The following is a 24,580-nucleotide window of genomic DNA, read 5'->3' as shown; positions in this document are numbered from 1 at the left end:
ACAGCAACTAGATCTGTTCTGATGTCTCAGAATGAAGGCAGGGGTCCCTGATACTTCCTGTTAGAAATCCCTTTTCTTATCTTTTTGAAATTACGTGGGTTTGGAACTTTGGTTTGAAATGCTCAGAGTGGCTATCTGGCCCTGCACTAGCTTTTGGGAATTGCTTGTCTCAGGTACTGAAAATACATTTATGTGCACTTCCATAGGTACTGGAGAGGTATATTTTTCAGTCTGATGCTTCATTTATTACTTCATTTCTACTACTTTATTTAATCTATTAGATTTGGCAAAATCACTGACTGGAGCACACAAAGTTTACTCTGAATCATTCAACAATTAAATCTTACATATTGAAATTATTAGACGGATATATTTTCATTAAAAAATTTTAAGCTTGACTTTGCATAAGTAATTACATAGTCACTCCCAATTTGGAATAAATGAGGAAACATTTTTTATATCTCATAATCTGTTTAAAACAAAATGTGAATATTGAGCAAAAACAAGTAAAAAACCTATCTAGCTAACTAAGAAAACAAGTGCAGATCCTTTGGAGTCCTCTTAAAGGAAGCAAACACCATGATGCCACAATGCTTTGGTGGAAAATACTGCATTTTGAAAGAAAAGAAGTCCATTAGCTTTGCATTTTGCCAATTGAACACAAGAGGGCACTCAAACTTCTCAAAAATATTTGTAAAAACTACTTCCGTTCTGTACGCAGGTCGGCAGTTTTGAGCAGCTTTGGTCTGACCTAGTCAATGGAAAATAAGCATCAAGGCTTTTTTAATTTTTTTGTTTGCGAGTGTAAGCTAATGATAGAGGCAGTATTAGCCTGTGTAAATTAGCTGAATTCTGTAGCTTGCCAGGTTTTTAATCTATTATGCTATATAACTGATATGCCATTTTATTCATGACACTGAATGAGCAAATTAAAAAAAAAAAATCTCAAGTTGTGTACATTCTATTCCATTACTAAATTTTTTAATTTCACACCATTTCCACCAGATGGCAAAAGTAAACCACTAGACCACCCTTTCCAATTCTGAGTATTAAGACAGATGATTTAAACTGATTTAATTTTTTTTTCAATGATTCTAAAGACTCCACAGCTATTAATTTTTGAAGGTGTTTAAAATTACTCTCAAAATGCTTTTTTATAATGTAAACATCAAGTTTCTCTGTGTTCCAAACACTTCTCTTTTTTTTCTCTCTTCTTCCTCCTTTCATCTTTCTTGTCTGTGAGTGAATTCGGTTCTGAAATCTCTTGACTGTGTTCAGAGTAACAGAGCAGTATTATAGAACTTCTAAAGATACAAGATTTGTGTCTCCAATGTTAGTTCTTTGGGATTTTTTCCTTTTCCAGATGGTTCTTCTATTTTTCCCCAAGAAAAAAAGTTGTCTTCCGTTTTGTTCTCCTTCTTTTGATGTTCATCTCAGCAGTGACCAACAATATTCCTACATGACAATCATCTACCTATTATTTCACCTCCATTCCTTCCCAAGGTGTTCTCTTGCCCTTCTTGTGATGTCACTTTGTAAGTCATTCTACCTGTTCTGTTTCCTTTTCTTTCCTGCCAGTCTTAGCAACACAGAGATACTTTTCTCCTGTTTTTTCCCATTTTCCCTCTCCAGAGACTAGGAAAAGAAAGGAACATAACAACTTACCTAATTAAATACTTCTGCTCTGATACCAACTTTTGGAAAATCTGAGCAAGAAAGGGAGTTCTCAAGTCTGTTACTAATCTGAAGTCACAGATATTAAACTGGATTACAAGTCTCAAGCAGCAAAATACAAAAGAGCAAAAAATTCACAGGAAGTCAGAGGCCTATTCAAACCCCTGCTGGGCTTGAATTCAAGTCCCTGCTTTCCCCAGATGAGTACTTAAATGCTGGTTTTGCATATCATATGCAAAACCAGCATTGCACACCATGATAATGCACCTATCTCTGCTTATTCTTCCGTGGAATAAAATGCTACTCATGTAACTTAAAAAATTTTCATCTAAACTCATTTGCATCACGGGGAATGACAGGGTACATTAGCCCAATCATTGTCAAAAACTGCCTGGACTGTATTTTTGACCAGAAGACCTTTATAAGCTGCCCACATTTGGCTGTTTTCCACCCACATTTGTTGCTTTCTTCTACTTTTAGCTGAATCTAGGTTTGAGATTTTTTATCTTTTAAATGCAGCTTTTCAATTGTTGAGGTCATGAAGTCACTTCATTTACATTAAGATATTCAGGGGCTTTGCAGATCCCTGACACAGTATGTGGCAAAAAGTAGCTCATCAGTATTCCCAGTCTACTCTCTCTCTGTGATGGAGGCGGAGCAGGACAGTAGATGTGTACTGGGCTGATGTTGGCCGGTCACCAGGTACCCACCCAGCTGCTCTCCAACTCCTCCTCTTCAGCAGGGCAGGGATAAAAAGTAAGATGAAAAAGCTCATGGGTCAAGATAAAGACAGGGAGATCGCTCACCAGTAACCATCATGGGAAAAAGAGCTAAAAGAGCTCTGCGTTGGTGAGGCCACACCTTGAGTATTGTGTTCAGCTCTGGGCCCCTCAGTTCAGGAAGGATATTGAGGTGCTGGAGCGGGTCCAGAGAAGAGCAACAAGGCTGGTGAAGGGACTGGAGCATAAGTCCTATGGGGAGAGGTTGAGGGAGCTGGGGTTGTTTAGCCTGGAGAAGAGGAGGCTCAGAGGTGACCTCATCACCGTCTATAACTACCTGAAGGGAAGTTCTAGCCAGGTGGGGGTTGGTCTCTTCTCTCAGGCACTCAGCAATAGGACAAGGGGACACGGGCTTAAGCTCCGCCAGGGGAAATTTAAGTTGGATATCAGGAGAAAATTCTTTACAGAGAGAGTAATTAGGCATTGGAATGGGCTGCCCAGAGAGGTGGTGGATTCACCATCCCTGGAGATTTTTAAACGCAGATTGGACGTGGCACTGAGTGCCATGATCTAGTAAATGGACTGGATTTGGACCAAGGGTTGGACTCAATGATCTCGGAGGTCTTTTCCAACCCAATCAATTCTATGATTCTATGATTCTAAATGAAACTTAGTTCTACTTAAGAAATGTCATGTATCAACAACAGCAGTAAATCAAACATTAATCCTACTGCCTAATGAGAACATACACTGAATGCAGCAGGAGAAAATTAGGATTCTAGGTTTCACAATGCAAAATAATTTTTCAATTGTCTACCTTACTAAGACCCACTCTTGTAATTTTTCTTGCATCCTCTAAAGGGATTAAAAAGACTATTTTTCTTCTGTTGACTACTATTCATTATTAAACATGAAATGCATAAGCCTTTTCACTCTTGGAGACCTTGGCATTCATGTTACAGCTTTTACATCTGGACATTTGAGTTTAATGATTCCTAGGGGTTCTTATTTACCTTCTCTTAAAATGGAGGTGAAAATATAAATGCTTCTCTAATGTTCTACATTAAACAAAATCTATAGCTGCATTTTTGTGCATATATATATATGTACATAAATATAAATAAGTATATTTATGAAACCACGCTTCTTTTAAATCTGTAGAACACCTACACCATGTGCTTCAGTCAACTGTTTATTTCTAATTAAGCACAGTTCAGCACAATTGAGTTTAAGAATCTACAGGTATCCCATCCAAGTGGCAACATAATGCCCTCAGTTTAAAGGTTTACTCTATATTCTTCTGTGCTTTTAAGTATAGAAATCATTGACTTCCATATTTAGTGCTAGATCTTGTTTCCCATTACATAATGTACTATTTTGGTCATATAACCTTCATAAACTTCCCTGAAGTTTTAGAATCTGGCTTCTAGGATTCTCTTTATCTATCAATTTTTAAGCAGACTACATGAAATTAGGTGACCTCACTTCAGTCTCTGTTGTAAAAGCATTCACACTAAATGACAAGGAACCAAATGGGTTTGTAAAATAAAATTCTCCTGCAGTCCCTGAAAAGGCAGCATTGTTTAGGTGTGAAACACATTAAAAGGGCAGTGCAAGAAAGCTTGAACTGACGTGATCTTCACTGAATGCTTGGTCAAGACAAGCATTTAATTTTCCACTCCATTTAATCTGACATGTTTTTTGATTGCTAGTTTTTTTCTCTGAAGTGATAGATTTATGAGTAATAATACAGTGTGCTGTGTTCTGCACGGTTTAAAATGAGTATCTTCATACTTGGATGAATCTTTTACCAAAAATTGTCTTTCAACTTGTGAAGAGAGGAATGATTGTTCAGTAAGTACCTGCTTCATGAATTTCTTCTTGTCCAGTGTAAGAGGAAAACACTTGCCCAAAGAACTTATATTGCTGTTCTCTAAAGTTGTTTTGTAGGTAGTCCATCAGCATAACATAGCCAGACTGCTGCATTGTAAGGACTTCACAGAATACAGCTAACTAGAAGAGGTGAGGAAAAAAAGAAGTCAAAAGTCAAAATAAATTGAGCAGATTCTGCCAGCAGGCAAAAACTCTGGGGAGCAGCTGCTGGTTAAAGTCTCACAGTTGAGCTATCCAGCATGACACTGAACTTTTGTTCTTCTGTACCATCAATAAATCTAATGGTTTACTCCACCAGTATTTCTCAATTACTCTGCTGTTGGAGCTGTGCTCTGCCAAGCACCACCATTTGGCTGGGAAGCGTGTTTTGTACTCCTCTTTATCTGAGTTCAAAGTCCAGACAGCCTGGAGTATGTTCTTACCCATTTAAGACAAGAAATGACTCAGATTCTAGTCCTAAACTAAAAAAAAAAAAGGAAAAGATAACACACTCCAGTAATATATATGCTTTCTAATTTAAAGGCTGCATGAAAAACTTCTAACTAGATAGAAGAAAAGCTATGTTGTTGGCCTGGCAATGAATGTCATACATGGCAAATACTTTTCTTTGGTATTATCTATAATATTTTGGATTTACAACATTACACAAATTACCTGGTTTTCAGAAATACTTATGGTATCTTTAAACACAATCCATTCAACTGTTTCAGAGCATGGAGGAGCTGATAAAGATCCATTATAAGTGTAATATTTGTCTGTTGCATTCGGCAAAAGATTCAGCAAAATAAATGGTTCTAAGGCAGCCTGTTTTCCTGAAAAAAAAATAGTCAGATGGTTAAAATACTACAGAAGCAATGAATAAATAGAAATCTCACTGTCTAAAAGAGTTACCATTATAAGAACGTGCTAATTTTGAGGTTATTCAAAATCTAATCTCCAGAGAGACTAACATACAAATAAATTGCAGGGCCTTTTTTATTTAGTTTGAATAAGCATACTTCAGAACCAACTCTGTTTATTTGGGAAGGTGTACTGAGTTACTCCAGTAATAAATAGAGTAATCAGTACATTGGTTCACAAGAATTTGTTCATCTGTAAGCTTACTCATAAACGCCCAAGATGCCAAATCTTTGTCCCACTCTTGAACTTCAAAGAAAAAAAAATACGTTAAATCTTTGTTCTACGTTTCATTACATGGCTTCAAATTCTCCCTGAAATTAATCAAGTTGTTGAGTTCCTTGCAGGATACAAACTGCTGCAGAAAATCACTGACTGGGGAGCTGTCACCACGTTAGACTCGAGAGTTAATATAACTTGTGAAAGTGTAAGCAGAATTTCTGTGGATCAGGTTTTTTTAAAATGGCGATAATACAGCAAAAAACTGTAACACGAAGCAGCAAAGAATGCAAAGATGTCCTCTGGGAGAGTATGACCACCCTGTTTATTGTCCTGTGAAAACAATATCACATCTTTCAGGTCAGCAGTTTACCTGGTACATTGTCAACTGTTAGAATTGCTTAAAGTCCATCCTCAGAAGGCTGTTTCTACTGGTATGGCAGTAGGGTCCAGCAACAGAAATTGGCATAAATGGTGCCAACTTCAACAAGGTGGACTTATTTAGTCTGTGACAATTATCTGCCTTATTGTCTGGTGCATCCAAATTAATGCTGTTTTTCACAGCTTGGAATAGCATAGATCCTTATATACCTTAATTCAATTGAAAGTTACTGATTTTAAATTTCTCCCTATTTGGTAAATATTCACTTCTAAATATCTAATGAATTTTCAGACCCTGCATTAACTTGTGGTTTTAGATGTCTGTTACTTGAGCCCTGTACAGATTTTTGAACTGTCTTTGTCTTCATAATTCTTTACAAATTTGGTGACATTACATGAACAGTTTATTACAAGTGATTGGTGCCTTTCTTCTGTAGAGTGACTGCTCTACTAAGTTAAGGTTTAGGAGCTGGCTCCTCCCCCTCTCTTTTTCATGTATCATGAAAGGGAACATTTGGCAGTGCCAAGCAAAGCCCATCCTTCTGTTTCTCCTGTCGAAACATTAATCAGCCTTCAGACAGAAGCTATTATTGCTATCTGGTATGTCTAGTTAACATATCCCTGCCTCAGGAAAAAAGAATGCCAGTCCGTTTTATGTAGATGCTTGACATGGGGACATGAAACTTCTCATTCATAGTAAGAATCCTGCCATACATTTCACAGCTTTGGATTTTAGAACGTCCTTTAATGGCAGTCTAGATTTTAAAATAAAATTTTAAAATTTTATTGACAGCCTGGATTTTAAAATAAAACATGTACAAAGAATAATGAAAAACAGAGAGTTCATCCAGAAGAAACAGGAGTGCTCCTCTGCAGAGCTTGAGAACTCAGCAATTCGGATTCAAATAAGCACAATACAGATATGACTGACAAGAACAATTCATGTACATCACAGACAAAGACAGATTGTGTGCTATTCACCTTTCTTCAGAAGAAACAACTTGATTATTCATGACCTGAATTTTCTGAGCTCATTTGCAATTTTTTCAAGAAAATGATATTCTATTCATTGTTGAAGTGCCATGTAGTGACTGACTTGAATCTTGCTACCGATAGTTTTACAGCTCCTTCCAAGGCTGTAGGATGGCATCTGCCTTGATGTATTACTCGTTCTCCTTTTTGTTTCACAGAAGATGGCACACAAAAGTAATGAATCTTAACTGCTTTACATTTTCACCTCCTCTGTCTTTATAATTCATGAAAGTTGCTCCCTTTTATATTTGTTGAATAGTGTTTGTTTTCCAGAGAAAAGAAAATCTTGATTTTAGCATCATACTTTTGAAAGCTTTAAAACCAGCTCTGTACACTTTCAACTTATCAATCTAAAGGACCTCTACAAAATCTAGCATCATTACATAAAGGAAATCTGAGACGGTTTACTTAAGGTTATGGACATGATGTAAGAAAATATTCTCGTTCAAGTCCATGCTCGTTCATGTTTATTCTTCTGCAAAGCTACTGTGAAACCGAGTTAGAAACTGAGCCCAGATCTCTTCATGTACCACACTGAATTCCAATGTGTTCCAATAAGCAACAATGTCAGAGCACTTCTTAAAAGACAAAATTGTTAACAATTGGTTTTAATAATGCTACTACAAATACAATATAATTGGATTATTTCAGATTTCCACAGGAGCTACTGAATAAAATGATTCCTCTCCTCTGAGTCTACTGAATGCTGATATTCATATAGTCTCACTCTTGTAAGACCTATCCTGGATAGCTGCAACAGCACTATCTGGCTTCCAACCAGATATAAAAATGCTGAAATGTATGATTAAGAAGACTCACATAATAAATCCAGATTTACCTGGTTTTAGCATTTGAACAGTTGCAAATTTCTTATGATAGTTAGATTTATTCATTCACACTTAGTTCTGTTGTTACAAATACTCAGTCTTGGGGTAAATAAATCATAGAAAATCATATCTCAAGTTGGAAGAGAGACCCATGAGGATCATCAAGTCCAACTCCTTACTTCTCACAGGACTATCTAAAACTAAATGATACGACTAAGCATCATCCAGATGCTTGGTGCCATGACCATTTACTTCTGTGGGGAGCCTGTTCCAGTGACAGATCACCATCTCAGTGAAGGACCTTTTCTGATGTCCAATCTGAACTTCCCCTGATGTAGCTTCATTCCATGTCCTCAGGTCCTATCACTGGTCACCACAGAGAGATCAGCAAATCCCCCTCTGCTGCCCCCCTTAAGGAAGTTGTAGACTGTGATGAGGCACCCCTTCTCCAAGCTGAACAAAAAAATGCTTTGCCTGATGCTCCCTAGGACGTAGCTGGCCCTCCTGGCTGCCAGGGCACTGATGACTCATATTTAACTTGCCATCAAACCAAACCCCCAGCTCTCTTTCCAAAGGGATGCTCTCCAGACTCTCATTCCCCAGTTTGTACAAATAATAAGGACTACCCGGTCTCTGGCACCTGCTCATGTTAAATTTCACGTGGTTGGTGATCGTGAGCTCTCCAGTCTATTCAGATAACTTTTGTAATTTCTAACAAAATAGACACGGCTGAGTAATACAATACTGTGCTCCTCAATGTCTTAAAGGTTTCTTAATCACACTGAAATGGAATTTAGTCTAATCAGTAATCAATAAAACATGGAGGCAAACTTACCAAAACGACTAACACTATCTACTCCATTAATGATTGCATTATAATCTGGATTATCTTCTAGTCCAACCTGTTAAAAAGAAATTGTGTATTTTAACAGTGCACACTTCATGAAAAAATTTGAAAGTTACAGTTTACCACCAAATTATAGATGACTTAAAGCCAAGCAAACATGTTTTGTCCATTTGCTTTTCTGCAAGAATAAATTAGAAAGAGACATGCAATTTTTTTAACTCAGTGGTCACACAACGGAACCACTTAAATTCAGTTTGAACATTTGGTGTGTTTTAAGGCTTGTTAAATGACACAAAGATATACTTTGTTTACCTCAAACAAAATTGATAAAGCTCTTAATTTTCCATTTCCTTTAATTGCCTCTTCAAAATCTGTAAACTGATCTGCATCATAGCAGTAGATTTGCATCTGCAAGTAAAAATACATTCAAATGTCATATATATATTAAAAAATTTAAAAATGCAGTTACTTATACTACCATTCGGAGAAAAAAACATCCAAACAAAAAATTTCAATACAAATATATAGATTTTCTTAATTTATCTTACATGCATTATCTGAAGATAAAGAATGGAATTCATCAGCAATTGGCTATCTAAAAACAACCTCTCCTGGAAAACTATTAAGAACGCAGGAGTTCTCCTCTTCTGGACACATGATCTAGAGAACGCAGGTGAGATGAATCTTGAAAGCAGTGATAAAACATGAATAATACTTCAAGATGTGCCTACTGCATCTGCCTTGCAGTAAGTGTAGAGAAGCATTGGTAATGTAAGATTACTGAACACTGTGCCCACATCTGACTGAAGCTGGGAAATCTCCAGCACTGGGCCACCAACATAAATGGGCAGTGTTCTGTTCTGACCAGCTTTCTAGGAGATGATGATGGAAGAGAATATTCTCTTCAATGGCAGGACAGGTGGAGCGTGAGTGTGTATTTCCGAATGGCTAATGAGGTGAAGGAAACGACACTGCCCAGGGAAAGCTCCTGGCTCACAGCTCTCCCCTGTGTATAGGTCAATCTTGGCGCTATTGCTTTGCTCTCACATAGAAGCCCAAAGTACTTGGAATGAGGAGCAGCACAGTTGCTTGCCACAACTACATCTTTTTAACTGGAAAATGACCACGATGTCATGTTGAGGGTAGAAAGTTTGGCCTGCAGAGTGCCTTTGTGTATCTCAGCGAGAGCTGCTCCATCCCCATGCTGCTGCAAACTATTCTGCCAAACCAGCCAGGGGTATGCTGGCCTGGCTGCCTGTGAATGTGGCTGCACCCAGGACCTGCTCTCACATGGCTCTTGGCACACTACTGCCAGCTCTTTCCTGCCCAGCGACATGGGCCATGCTTTGTCTCTGTGAGGTCCAGCAGCTCCGATGGGCTCTCAGCAAAGTCCTAGCTTTGAGAAGTCCATTTACACTATAAACAATGAACTGATGTGGAATATGATGGGTCAAACTCATACGAGCTTAACTATTAGTGGGAGCTTGAACTTCGTCAGACTAGCAGAACTGACATCTCATATCATCTTAAAAGATGTGTGAAAATAAAGTTCAGACACTCCCAACATGCCATGGACTAACACTTTACACTGCCCTTCTAAAATGCATAATTTAGATATTAATAATTTGGATTTAAGTGAATGATTATATTTGCAAATAGACTTAAATCAAGAGATAAACAAAGGTATTAAGTAAAGAACATTAATTTTTCAGATTGGCAAATCATCGAAATAATCAAAATCAATTCTGTACTTTACCTCAAGAGGAAATTTTTGTCCTTCTAAACTATGTTCTGATCCATCTGATGATGCGTTGCATTTTCCCCAGTGAAAAGTGATCTTGCTTGCTTTGAATATGGTGTCTAACCCACCTCCACTTACATAATAATCACTTGTCAGATTAATTTCCACTGAACAAATTGAGAAAGAGAGAAAATAAGGAGTGTCAAGGTAAACACCAGCCAAGGCAGCTATAACTCTCATATTTCAGTATTAGGTGCTAGAAGGTAATATGATACACATATTTCTCTGTATTTCATAAGTAATTTGACAGGAAATTGGTTATTTAAACTAAGTAAGAAGTGTGGTAATTCACTCTTATCATGGAGAAAATGTTTCATTTCATGCTGAAATTCATAAAATAATCATTTAATGAAGTGCACTTGGTCTCCTATTAACTGAAACTAGACACAGAACTACATTAAAAAGCTCAGACAACTGACAACCACTGTGCTGGTTGTCTAAGAAAGTAAATTCCCGAACACATAACTTCCTGAAAGCACCCGTTTTTTTAACAAAAGGGAAAATACACACCTGCACGCCATTTTTACCGCAATTCTCTATACAAATCATGAAGCAACATGGGAAAAGAAAATTTTATCCAGTTCTTAGGAGGACTGTCCCCACTGTGAGACCCCTTAGCTGTGGAGCTGTCTCCCTTAGGAAAACATGATAACAGGTCTTCAGCTGGACATAGTTGCACACAAACTGTAGATGAGTCTAAGCATTTGTCTTCTGGAGAGAATGAGCAGCATGGAGTAGACTGAAGCCATACGTTTTGGCTTTCCCATCTCCAGCTATTGAGAATTGCTTCACCTCTTGCTGAAAAGACCACTAATAGAGTTCAGTTTCATTGTATTACTTTCCTCAAAACCTTGAAGACAATTTTAGCGAGCTTAGCAGTTCCTTGTATAATATCTGAATTTCTGTAGATGAGGAAGAGCTCAGTTCACTTTCAAGGATTTTAAAGAATGTTTTCTCAGGGGCATCTTGAAAAGACAAATGCACTATTTATCTCAGCTAGTAGGGCAAGAGGGAAGTAAGTGATTTGTGAGTAGTATGTAGGAAAAACAAGACGGGGCCAAGAACAGAAATTAGGAACAACGATCTAAACTAAACTGCATTAAACTGCACTAAACTAAACTAAACTAAACTAAACAGGCTGGTCTAGGGGTCTCACTGGAACTGGTAGAAGGCAAAGAACATTGTTTGGAGATTCCTTGCTCTACTCTTATACCCAAAACCAGAAACAGTATTTCTAACAAGCACCTTTTAGTTACTGCTATCCTGAATTTCTAAGGGGTTCCAAAAAGATTTGTCTGACAATTTAAATACCACCATAAGCTTCTTTTATGGTTGGGAGAAATAGGAACTTGTAGTTATAAATCCCTTTTTTTCTAAAATACAATTCTAAAATTGGTAAGACAAATCAGACCATAAAAGCACCTAATTCTCTTCTGACTGTTAGAAGTCTACAAGTGTAATTCAGATGCAAGTTTCTACATTGTATGTGTCTATGTGTAAGTGAGATGAATCCCATCCTGAGTTTTTTGAAACCTCAACTCATCCATGAAGTGCTTTCAGATGGGTAAGGTAATTTATTCATACTTTTAAAAAATAATTTTTGCATATTCATTAGAGTCTATATATGTAGTAATAATTACCATTATTTCATAGCAAATGTCAAATTACTGTTTAGCTTCTATGAAGTGCCCATGATGGGATGATAGTAACGATGTGATTGTTTTGGCTATATCTGTCCATGCACATAATTTTTATTTGTGTGATTGTTATGTTTAACTATTGTCATCACTGTTCTTATTTATTTATTTATTTATTTGTTTGTTTGTTTATTTAATAGGTAAGTTCAGAATGCATCAGCTAAGGAAGAGTGAAATGAAAATGATCCATTACAAGTCTTTGGTTAGTTGTCCATCTGTCCACTTTTCTGACCTCATTTAGCTCCAAACAGGAAATCTGTCTTTTTACCTGTTTTGCCAGTGTTGTGAATGAAAGTATCTTCCAGAGTTTCCTTTTCCCATCCATGGAATTTAAGTTTCTTCAGATTCACATTTACTTGGGTAAGATCTTCATCTATATTAATAGGCGATTGTTTGGCACCATTACAGGCTGAATATTTCTTGCCCCAGTTCTTTTGGTTCAAAGTTCCTAGAAATTAAAACACTTTAGGTAAATACATTTAAAACCCAAAGTGGTATCCATATATTTTTTACTGTGGTAAAGTTAAAACACAATTTGCAATCTGAGATCAGAGTACTTGCCCTTCTTTTAGACTTTGTCTGTAGCAATATTTAGCACACCTACCATTGCATCCTACCTTTGACAGTTAGTCACACTTTGACCACTTTAGACATCATATACGCATTCCTATGAGTCTCTAAGGAAAATATAAACCAACATCAAAACCCTCACACACAATATGCATAAATTAAGAAAACCCAACTTTCTAGGTGAAAGAAATCAGCATTCAAAAAAACTTGGGAACTGCTGCAAAACTATCCTCTCCAAATAACTTTTAATCATGCCAATGTCATTAATGTTCATTCTGCCAAATGAAGTCGGCTCTCCAGCAAGATGTTTAAAAATTTTCCTTACACAGAGGAGAAAAGGTAAAGCGATTTTACCCTGAAAAAGAAAACAGATTAGCAATGTTGTGTCTGGAGAGCCTGGCTGTACGGCCTGGCTTTGCCCAGGGAGGTCTGTGTGCTCTTACTCCAACCACCCTTCTCCCTTTGCTGCTGCTGGGCAGAGCAGCTGGGAGGTCCTGCACTGCAGCAAGACCCCTTCTCCAGGGCACAGGGGCTGCACAGCACTTCACTGGGACCAGGTCAAACACAGACAATATGGACACAGGCACCATGTCCTTCAACAAAGACTTGATTATTTTTCATAAGAAATGCACAAGTACTCCACTAAGCAGTATGATGCGTTAGCAGCTGCTCTGACAATCTTTTGTTTACATAACATCCTAATATAAATAAGACGGTATTTTGTGTATGTTTATGTGTTTGCAAACATATAGATATTTTTCCTGACAGGGAATTCTGGTAACACTTCAACAGGCTAATTAAAACCAAGAGTTAACTGCACAGACCTAAGAAAACGTAATTGCTTCAGTTAGCTTCCCACTTGCTAGTAGTTAAGAGCTAATATTAGTGCATCCAGTGCATATATTTGAATTCTATTACATATGTCGAAACAAAACAACACTCATGTACAGGCCACTGTGCCACATCCAAGTCTGTCAGCGAAGATTTGCTATACTGTACCCCAAGCAAGGACAGCCCTCATATCGCACTCAGAAAATTCAGAGAGGGGAGAAGAGAGCAGCCAGTTCTGTCACCATGACAATAGGCAGTAACATAAGATTCCTAATCTGGATAGCCAGCTACCCAGAAACAAACCTGAGCTAAATTATTCAACAAGTACAAGTCAAGCTAGTTACCAAGATCACCTTGTTGCATCAGAATTACTGCAGATCAGATGGTAGACAAACACATCTACTTCTTGCAAACAGCATCAGAAGAAACTGTTAGGCACAACAGCCAAGCAATCCAAAGTGAGTTCAAGTTACAGGGTTATGAATGTGAATATCCTGCAGGTGGGCATTAGTGCCCTGTACCAAGCAAGCACATTGGGAATGGCACACAGAGTAAGCTTGCAGCTCCTCCTCAAGTCACACTTGTCCTGGACACTACCTGTTAGTTATAATTTATCACCTGGGAAAATAATGCAGTATTCTGATTTCTAATGTACTTTGATAAGAAAAGAGTGGTTAATATTTCACCTCTCTCTAAAGCTTCCCTTAAGAAATTTTGAGCTCAAGTCAACCAATACTTGAAGATGAATCTACTCAGGTCTTCTATAGTGAATTTTCTAAAAAATATTGAAGGCTTTTAAAACCAAGCAAGCCAATTTTATGTAAATATAAACTAGAATAGTTAAGCTTTCGAACAGGGTCAAAAAGGACAGAAATAACAATTCTTAGCTTGCCCCATCCATCCCTGCAGACAGGCTCTTGTTACCAGGTGTAGTGGGTTGACCCTGGTCAGATACTAGGTATTCACTAAAGCTGCTCTCTCACTCTCCCTCTGCAACTGGACAGAGGAGAGAGAAAAAAAACCAGCTAAGAATTCATGAGTAGAGGTAAGAGCTGGGAGAGGTCAGTGACTGATCACCTTCACAGGAAAACAAGACTCAAAGTGGGGATAGTACTTATATTTATTACTAACAGGATAAAAGCCAAAGTGTGAGAAATAAAACAGTCTTAAAAACACCTTCCCCCCATCCCTCCTTCCTTCCATGTTCTCCCTCCTCCCCCCAGTGGTGCAGGGGGATGGGAAATGGGGATTATGGTCAGTTGTTGTTTCTGCTGCTTCTCAGGGAGAGGAGTCCTTCCCTGCTCCTGTGGGGTCCCTCCCATGGGAGACAGTCCTTGATGGACCTCTCCAGCGTGAGTCCATCCCTCGGGCAGCAGCTCTTCCCAAACTGCTGTCCTGTGGGTCACTCCTCCATGGGGTGCAGTCCTTCACGAATGACGTGTACCAGCGTGGGTCCCCCACAGGGGCCACAAGTCCTATCCAGGAAAAACCTGCTCCAGCATGGGCTTCCCTCTCCACAGGCTGCAGGTCTCCAGCACAACCCCACTCCATCCTGGGCCTCCCCCAGGGTCACAGACTCCCCTTTATGCATCCACCTGCTCCAGCATGGGCTCCTCCGTGGGCTGCAGGGGCACAGCTGCTCCACCATGGTCTGTACCACGGGCTGCAGGGCCACAGCTCTGGCACCTGGAGCACCTCCTGCCCCTCCTTCTACACTGACCTTGGTGTCTACGTTGTTATTCCCATGTTCTCACTCCGCTCTTCCCTGTCTGGAATTTTTTCTGTGCAACAACCTTCTGTTCTTAAATATGTTATCAGAGAGGTGTTACTATCACTCCTGATTGTCTTGGCCTTGGCCAGTGGCAGGAAGTCCATCCTGGACCCAGCTGGCTTTGGCTCCATGGAACAGGGGAAGCTTCTATCAGCTTCTAACAGAAGCCATCCCTGTAGGGCCCCATCCCCCACCAAAACCCAGCCATGGAAGCCCACTACACCAGGTCTGCTTTCAGACAGCTCAGTGACTTTCCAAGTTGCAGCAAAGTCTTTAGAGCCCTGCCTGGCAAGTTTCTGCCAATTTGTGCCAAGCTGGCTGCCAATGGCCATCCCCTGGAGTTAGGCTGCAGTCCCTGCTCCATGCTCTATTTCTTTTGCTCCTTTTGCCACAGCTGAAGACTTCTCAAGACTCCTGCTGTTGCCCCAAGGCAGTGGAAATCTCCATTCTCTTTCCACTGACATACCCAATCCCATTGCCCACCTGCAGTCTCTCCTTCAGAACATCATCACAAATTGTTTTCCAACATGCATTTCCCTTATTCTCCTCTTTCCACCATTGACACTAGAACTGACTGAAAACAGTACTCTTTTTCTCTCTCCTGCTAGTATGCTTTTGGGTACTTTCTTCCACGCTTCTTTTGCTGAATGCCATTATGCCATTTTTGCATCTTCTCTTTAAATTCCCTACTATCTTCCCTACTAATCTTTACGTTCCCTACTTTCCACTATCAAGTTCAATAAAAACAAATAAATTAAAATTAGAGAAACTATAATCTCCTTCCAACTTACTAGTTTTGTATTTTGTGGTTTTGTATGTAGAACTTAAGTTCTTCAACTTGATATTTATTACCTGTGGCTCAATGTGTAATAAATAAATTCCTAGCATGAAGCTAGTGATAACAATAGGAATCTTCGCTCAGCACAGAAGACAGTGTGAAGCCCTAGCATGGATAAAAAACTATGGATTAAAATGTCCAGGGAATCAATGGCAGGCTCTGGTCTGGTACAGGAACACGTTATGGGAAATATCATAAGGAATGGAGTCTGAGAAGGAATGGAGAACTGGAGTCTGGTAATGATAATCCAAATTACATTTGAGCAGCAAAATATATATTTAGGTATGAATTCTGCAAGTGTTCCAGCAGATACTGATTGTGTCTATATTAGCAAATAGTGCTGAACAATATGAGTAGATTTATAGAGTGAAACAGTTGAGGTTGAGGACCAGATGTCCATACCATATGTTTTTCAGAAGGTTTTTACCTCAGACTAGCTCTGTCTGGTCCCATGGGCTGAATGCCCATCAGCTGCTGAAGGGTAAAAGGTAACTCTCCTGCAGTACATCTCCTGTTTAGTACCAGTTAAGATGGACCCATGTCACACACTGTGAGACAACTCTACCTTGTGAATCAAAGCTTGGCAAGTGGGGCATAGACAGGAGATTTGCTTTAAAAGTCCACTCCTGATCTGAACTAAAATGTTAACATAAATGCATCTGGTGTAGGTAGCAGGTGGTGAAACTGCTCCAGTTTACATAACTTGCTGAAAGCCAAAATAAAAGCAAAAGAACTGAATGTTTTTAAACAAGAACAGATTGTTTTACTATAGGTGTTATGATGGAAATCATAAATCAAAGCTGTGCCAGCCATTTTGAAAAATATTGTCGAAACTGAGCTTTGAAAATGAATTCCCCCAAACTGTGCTTTGGAAATCTGAGGAGAATAAAAATGTGCACAATATATCTTGAAGAGTGCACAGAGGAAGCAATGTTTGTCAAAGCTGTCAGCTCTGAAGAAGTAACTGACAATTCACAAAGAAGGAAAATAAACCCAAACACAGCAGATTACAAGTTAATGAAGGAATTATAACCTTTGCCACTCTTGCCGAGGGCAGAATGCCTAAAGAAAATTTTCCTACCCTTTCTTTGTAGGAAATGTTCATACCTAACTCTGCTCCTTAACCTTAGTCCCAATGATCCCACCCCTACAATGAGCATCCAGTTCTCCTTTTGGCCTTCACTTTGGTCCTCACTAAAGAAAAGACATCGAGTTAACTGGAGTGCGTCCAGAGAAGGGCAACAAAGTTGGTGAAGAATCTGGAACACGAGTCTTATGAGGAGCAGCTGAGGGAGCTGAGGCTGAGGCTGTTTAGTCTGAAGAAAATGATGCTCAGGGAAGACCTTTAATAATTTAAATGGCTGTGAACCCTAGGGTTTATGTTATAGATGAAAGGCAGCAGAAAGGAGAGATGGATTCTTTACCTCCACTTAATTTCTTCCTCTCCATTTTTCATCAGCTTTTTTTTTCATGATGTTAAAATTACTTTTATAAATATAGATTGGACACCTATAGGATATTAAAGATAACCCCTCTGTGTGGACTGTTAATAATGGATTGTCCTTACCAAAAATGTTGTTGACTCATCACTTTGAAGTGTAAATGGTTCCAATCTTTTTTTAAGCAAACACATTTTATCTAAGGTATGGGAAACTAGAAATAAGGTCATGAAAAGATGGGGGTACTTATAAGGGGACAAAATTTAAATTTAGATGCCAAATCAATACCTCTCCAAACATCAAACTACAGAGATCATTCTTTCCTTCCCTCTTTATTTCTGTGTCATTATTTAGACAGCGCATCCAAACTGTATGAACAGAGGAGACGGAGATCAGCGAATCTCAGGATGTTTCATGCCATTAATAACTACTGCATTTAGCTTATTACCAAAAGTTGCGCAATGCAGAAGAATGATTTCAATTCTCAATCTGGGTAAGTGCACCACTGGCCCAAAAAGAGAAATTCTGCCAATATAAATCTTGTGAATCTTACTGTACCTCGTACTCCCAAGGCTATGGCATAACATTGCATTCTAGGGAAACATTATGGTCATAAAAAAATGGACGGCTTAAATTTTGCATATTATTGAGTAGAAGACAACATGTCTGCTTTATCTTGCTTGATCTTCACTGTAAGGATTTTTGGGTTTGTGTTTTTCCCCTCCAAAAGTCCCAGCTATCCCCACAGCCTGATTGTGATCAGTCTCATAAAGTTTGTAAAAATTCTTCAGATTGGAAAATCCCTGAATTTAATGGATGAAATTACTTGTCTGAAAAGAGTCATATCTAGAGAGAAGGAGTTTTGGCTTCCAGGTTTGGGCTTAGCCACTTACTATGACAGTCTTAGTGATTTAATTGCTTGCAGGTTTTCCAAGAATGGATTTCTTGCCAATGTGTAGGTCAAGTGTTCAAAAATTAAATTGTACTGGTTTGGTTAAAGAGAGTCAGCCCACAGAGTAAATGGTTGTCCCCTACAAAAACATTTAATAGCACTTAATTGCTTTGCAACCGGATGCATTCAGGCAAGCCAAAACATCTAATCTATTATTCCATTTACTGACTTGTCATTTTGGTATCTAAGTATCAGCATAGATACTTTATTCTTTGTATCGTGTCTATTTGCACACAAATATGGACTCTTTCTGAGAATACCCTGAAAGATGTCACAGCACTAACCTGTCTTCAGCTGAACCCTATTATGTTGATCTTCTCTGCTCTTCATTTGAAATCTGCTGGACCACTTACCTCTTACTAAAATCTATCACAGAAAATGTGTCAGGAAAATTCTGATGAAACATTTTGTATCTTCAGACTATGGCTCTTTCTTTCATCTTCTGCTTGCTTATTTTTTGAACATAAACTTTTTATGCTTTCTTCACATCTACAGTCACTGAGACATGGATCAATAAAATAGTCAAAAAGCAACTGAGAAAATTTTTTTGCTTTTTCATGGCTGTTTAGACCAGAAGAAGGATTATGGGAGAAACTCTGCCAACCTTTTAAGGTACCTCTTTTCTATTATTTTCATTTCATTGCTCCTGAATTTGCATATAATTGCAGCTAAAGAATCATGTAGTGATATATAATGAAAACTTCCCATGTAATTTTTTACAATTACTATAGTGTTAAGATCTAAGTTATACTTTTTTTCAACTAAGTATTAAGGAAAGAAATTTGGTACGGTGCCAAATGAAAATATGTCCAGTAAAAAGAAACACATTCTTCCTCCTGCTTTATTTCATTCTTGACAATATATGAAGCCTTAATTGGAAGCCCTGAGTATTTCTAACCTTGCTCCAAGCAATTCAGATTGCAGCAATTATTTCCTTTACCTTTAGTAATACTTAATAGATAGTGAAATTGAATACAACACTGTTGAGTGGCAAAGATAATTCCAAGATTACGACTAACCAGAGCCAAAAGTAGAACTGGAATTTATAGAACTCACTTTTAGGCAAAGAAATAAGCAATGAATGCCTTTTGGCTAGAACCAAGGAATATGGCCTAAGGCTTCATTTAATATACTGTGTAGTTGCACTTTTTAATTAGTTGCCAGTGTATCATGACAATGTCAAAGGCTTGTTCGGTCTCCCACAAGAAGAGGATTCCCTACCTGTTCTTCTGCTGTTTCACATGCTGCTAGCAAGGAAGGAAGGAAGAATAAAACAGGATAGTCAGAAGCTTTGTCACCTAAAGCCACCCTTGATTTGCAACGTAAAAGCAACATTTTTTTAACATGGTGCACTCCCATGAACAGTTTAGTTGTGCCTCCTGGAAATAAAGCTTACTCCTAAACTTATGACTACTGTACAGATGTATATCGTCTTTCTGTTGGTGAACAGGGGTGTAAATGAAGCTTATGGTCGTATCTCCCTCTGCCCCATATCATGTAACTACCATTCTATCACAAATGGAATGGCTGCATATGAAACACATACACAGTACAAAAATTTTGTAGACTCAAAGCTAGCACCAATTTTAAACTGACCAAAAAAATGCACTTTAAAGGACTCTCAGCTGAAGCAAAGAAAGAGGAAGTTATAATCTGCTACAAGTGCAGCATTTAGCAGCTGTCTGCTAAGTGATAGTTGATGTAGTTCCAGAAGACGAGCAAAATGAAATTCATCTTCAGCAGCAAGAAACTTCATTTTTGCCAGAGTACAGTTCACCATCTAAATCTAATGATTTGCACTATGGCACTATGTCAGTCTTCACTTTTCACTCTTCATTACTACAAAGTAGACTCTGTTGTATTTTAGAAATTATCTTGGGTGACAGAACGAGGCACTCATTAGAGAAACAAAACGCAATGATATATTTTAAAAGAGAGCATATAATCTTCTCAACAGATCTAACAATATTGGTTTTCACTGAGCAAATCAATAGGGTTTCCTTTTCTCTTCTATTGCGGTATGACCTCCATCCTTCCCTCCCTCCTGGACCAATAAATGTTAATGAGCAGTTTGTTTAGTTCCTTGAGAAGTCCTGTGGGGGCACAGCTCAGGGGCACTTTTTTTTGTTATCAAACACATGCATTACTGTGCTGCTAACACCTAGGAAAACAACTTCTGTCAGCACTAGCCTATCTAAAAGAATAATACATTTCATAAAAGCCACAGCCATAAGTTCTGATCCAAAGCCTGCTGATTTATATAAACAAATCATGACTACATTCTCTGGGCTTTGGATCAGATTGGCTGCAAATACACAAAATCGCTATTGAACAACACTAGTGGAACAAGAAAAAGTCACACAAAAAGGTATGAAAAAGGTCAGTATTTAACTCTGAATAGCAAAAAGGCATTTCTTTCAACTGTAAAGAATAACATAAAGATCTTTAAAAGCAAGGACTAGACAGATATAAACCAAAGTAAGACAAATATAAGGATATAAAACTACTGAGTTACATCACTGGCCAGTTGGTCCCACTAGTTCCCAGCAGATAAACTACCCTAATGTCCAAAAGGATGTACCGGTAATTCTGGTTTTTTGATCCCTAGGTTCTCATTTTCGCAGAGTTTCAATTTTTACAAAATGAGGCTCCTATATATCTCCGGAAGAATATAATACCACAGGAAATTTGGGTTACTTTTCAGCATATTTTAGCAGGATTTTGTATTTTGTGTATTTCTATGAGAATTTCAATACATATTATGTTTGCAAAATAAGAGAAGGTGATGGGCAGGAATTTGTTATACAGTATTACATTGAGCCATATGTTTTTTTTACACAGAGCCATAGCTGTATGTGTGCTTATCTACACAATTTCTTAGCACACTTTATTTTTCACTTTAGAAAGACAATTCTAGTTCATAAAATGGCCCTTTAGCAAGGATTTTGACAACAATAGCAAAGACTTAAATTCTCCTTCCTTTACCTCCCTAAAATAAAAGAAAATCCTTGAAAAAATGTTAAAAACTAAGCCCCCTCCTAGAATTCCAAAGACCTTCCCTCACTAATGGCACTATTTTATTTGGACTAATTTCATAATTTCAGCATTACCATTACATTTCCAACTTTGTAACAGACACTTTCAGAAATGCCATAGCAATGTCAGTGGATGTACACGACTCTTCCTCTAATAAAATTCCATGTTAAGTTTAAATAACACTATTATCTGATTAGATTTTTTGAGATTATCATATCCTCAAAAACACTCTTTATCAACTCTTCCACCGAGAGATGTTTTAACCAACCTTGATGTGATAACAGCATTACGTAAATTACACAGTAGATATTTCCCCTAAGTATTTTTTGCATAAACAAGTTGTGCACATATCTGTTTTTCCTTTGAAAATTTGCACTAAAAGGCCTAACTAGCTTTTAAAATCTTTCAGTATTAAGAACTCTCAAAATCACTTTCAGTGCTGAGTAGTTATTCTTATGAGTGCATAGCTAAAAGCTATTGAGCAGTAGGTGTAACTCACCTCAGATTGGGAACTCACTGCCATTAACAGCATTTACCTACATAGACAGTGAAAATTGAAATGACCAACTGCAACAGAAGCACACAATTCATGCATCTCTCAGCAACTGTGTTCTTACATCTATCTCAATCAGCTGTTAAGTTCTTGTACCTTTTCTAGTCTTGTGACAAAACTTGCCTAAAATGTCTTACTGCTCTTAGAAGCACAGCTTTTTACTTCATATTTTCTGAAATGAAGACTTCATTGCACTGCTTGTATTGAAAAACAAATAGAAATTCTCACCTAACCTACTACTTCTGAGACAGAAGTTCATAGTGGGAAAGTTTTCATATCAATATTAAATTTAAATTCACTAAACTCTTTAATGGCTTAATACTTTTTTTTTTTAAATCCATGGCTAATACACAGAATTGCACAATAGACAGACACCAAAATTTTCAACAAAAGCTCCCTAAATATTCTATTACTGCCTGTGCCCTAAGGCACTGTCAGTTTGCCTAAGCTGAGGAACCAAAATCAAAGCCCATTTTGGATTCAAAGAATTGTCATCCCTTGCCACGATCTTCCAAGGCACAGACCCAGCTGGTATGCACCTAGTGACCCTCAGACCACGCAGCCAACAGCATCAAGATGAAAGCAAAGCCCTGCAGCAGCGACTCCTGCCCTGCAAGACCATTCAAAGTGATGCCCATTTTAATACAATATTCCAGTAGCTACAGCCAGACAGTGTATTTGGCACAAGATGAGTTGAGTACCTTCCTCAGCCAAAAGAAAATTATTCATCATCCATATTTTGCATTTCCCATGAAAAGGCCTGAGAATATTTAAAAGGGAAGGAGAACAAGTCCTCTTCACTCACCCTACCAGTGCTGTGACATGGTGAGGCTAAAAATTCAAGCATCATTGGTCCACAAGAAGATAAGGAGAGGGAAGGCTGATTTTGTAGAGCAGCAGCTGGAGCATTCAGCAGGGAAAGGGCAGGGATAACACAAAAGTGCTGAGACAGGCACCTTTCTGCAAATTGGTGGATTCTGAAGAAAATAACTCCCTCTTGTGCTATTTATGTACCTAACGTAGATGCCAAACCTTGAATTGTGAACTTAAAAGAAAATATACATTCCTTACCATCAGCATTATTACAATGGGACATGCTAAACCTTTGTGCACTTGAGAAGTCTACACAGCAACTTGCTGCAAAATAAGATTTTCAAATTCGCACCTTAGATTATTCCTCATGTAGCTCCAACTGGCACACATAACCCCTAAATCATAGTCTAATTATTCTACAGTATTTCTCTGGTGTTTTGGTTCTCATTTGAACTAGATCCATATGCACAGTCAGCTATTCTGGTCACAGAATGTACTGATGGCCACAAAACCCCTTGTGTATCATTAGTTTGTTCATATAAATAGATCATATTTCTGTAGCAAATCAAACTCCTCTATTATTAAAGCAATTAGAGCAAACAATTGTTATAAATTGACAAACATAATCAATTTCTAGTAGTTTTAAACTTGCTATTCCAGCACAATATCTAGTGCATGTAATATGGCTTTTGGCAACAAGTAGCACAGCATGCGTTAAGAGTTTTCTAACATAGTTCCATGACTATTGAATGATAAAACCACAAAATACCAGGTTGCAAGAGGCCTCAATGATCATCTGATCCAACCTTTCTTACCAAAAGCACAGTCCAGAAAAGGTGGCCCCGTACCCTGTCCAGCTGAATCTTAAAAATGTCCATGATGGGGATTCTACCATTTCCCAGATTATTTCAATGCCTGATTATTCTCATTGTGGAAAAGTTTTGTCTTGTGACCAAAGTAAAAAATCCTCTATTCCCTAAGTCTGCATCAAACAATGACGTCTAATTCCTGCATTCTCAAACATGAAGCTCAGACTGCACACTGTCATGACTAAACCTTAACCAGCAACCAGGTACCACGCAGCCACTCACTTACTCCCACCATCCCAGTGGGATGGGGAGGATAATTAAAAAAAGAGTAAAACTCATGGGTTGAGAGATGAACAGTTCAATAATTGGAAATTACAGTAAATTACAATAGCATTATTAATAATATTATTAATAATAATAATGGAAAAGGAGACAGAGAGGAATAAAACCCAAGAGAAATAAGTGATGCACAACACAACCGATCCACCCACTGACTGCTGCCCCGATCCTCAGCAGCAATCAGTGGCTCCCAGCCAACTCTCATCACTGTATTACTGAGGCTGATGCTCTATGGTATGGAATATCTCTTTGGCTAGTTTGGGTCACCTTTCTGGCTGTGCTCCTTCACAGCTTCATGTGTACTGTGCACCTCCTCACTGTCAGAGCATGGGAAACTGAAAAGCCTTTGACATAGGGTAAGCTGTACTTAGCAACAACTGAAACATCAGTGTGTTATTAACATTATCCTCATACTAAATTCAAAACACAGTCAACACTGTACCAGCTACTAAGCAGAAAATTAACTGTATCCAAGCCAAAACCAGGACTCATGAAAAATAATAAGGGAAATCAGAAAAGAAACCTCACCTAATTCATGCAAAGTATAAACCAAGCAGTTACTGTTTTAAAATGCTCTTTTTTTTTTCTGTAAGAACTTCTCTCGTGCTTACCATGTGCACTCTACATCACAGTGTAGGTATC

The 24,580-nt window shown here is 38.2% G+C and overlaps 1 protein-coding gene across 6 annotated transcripts in view; it reads right to left on the bottom strand.

The window, feature by feature from the left end:
• Positions 1-24,580, bottom strand: part of PTPRZ1 (protein tyrosine phosphatase receptor type Z1) — a 110,082-nt gene that overhangs the window by 50,287 nt on the left and 35,215 nt on the right. For all 6 annotated transcript variants that reach the window (XM_064656114.1, XM_064656116.1, XM_064656115.1 and 3 more), the window contains 6 exons: positions 12,256-12,435; positions 10,246-10,397; positions 8,802-8,897; positions 8,478-8,544; positions 4,941-5,098; positions 4,256-4,406 (listed from right to left, as the gene is read on the bottom strand). In XM_064656114.1, the coding sequence (XP_064512184.1) occupies positions 4,256-4,406; positions 4,941-5,098; positions 8,478-8,544; positions 8,802-8,897; positions 10,246-10,397; positions 12,256-12,435 (804 nt within the window). The remainder of the gene's footprint in view (positions 1-4,255; positions 4,407-4,940; positions 5,099-8,477; positions 8,545-8,801; positions 8,898-10,245; positions 10,398-12,255; positions 12,436-24,580) is intronic.

The sequence above is a fragment of the Pseudopipra pipra genome, chromosome 5, assembly GCF_036250125.1.
Source record: "Pseudopipra pipra isolate bDixPip1 chromosome 5, bDixPip1.hap1, whole genome shotgun sequence".
Classification (NCBI taxonomy): Eukaryota; Metazoa; Chordata; class Aves; order Passeriformes; family Pipridae; genus Pseudopipra; species Pseudopipra pipra.
Note: the sequence above shows the minus strand (reverse complement) of the source record. Positions and strands in the feature narration are given on the sequence as shown.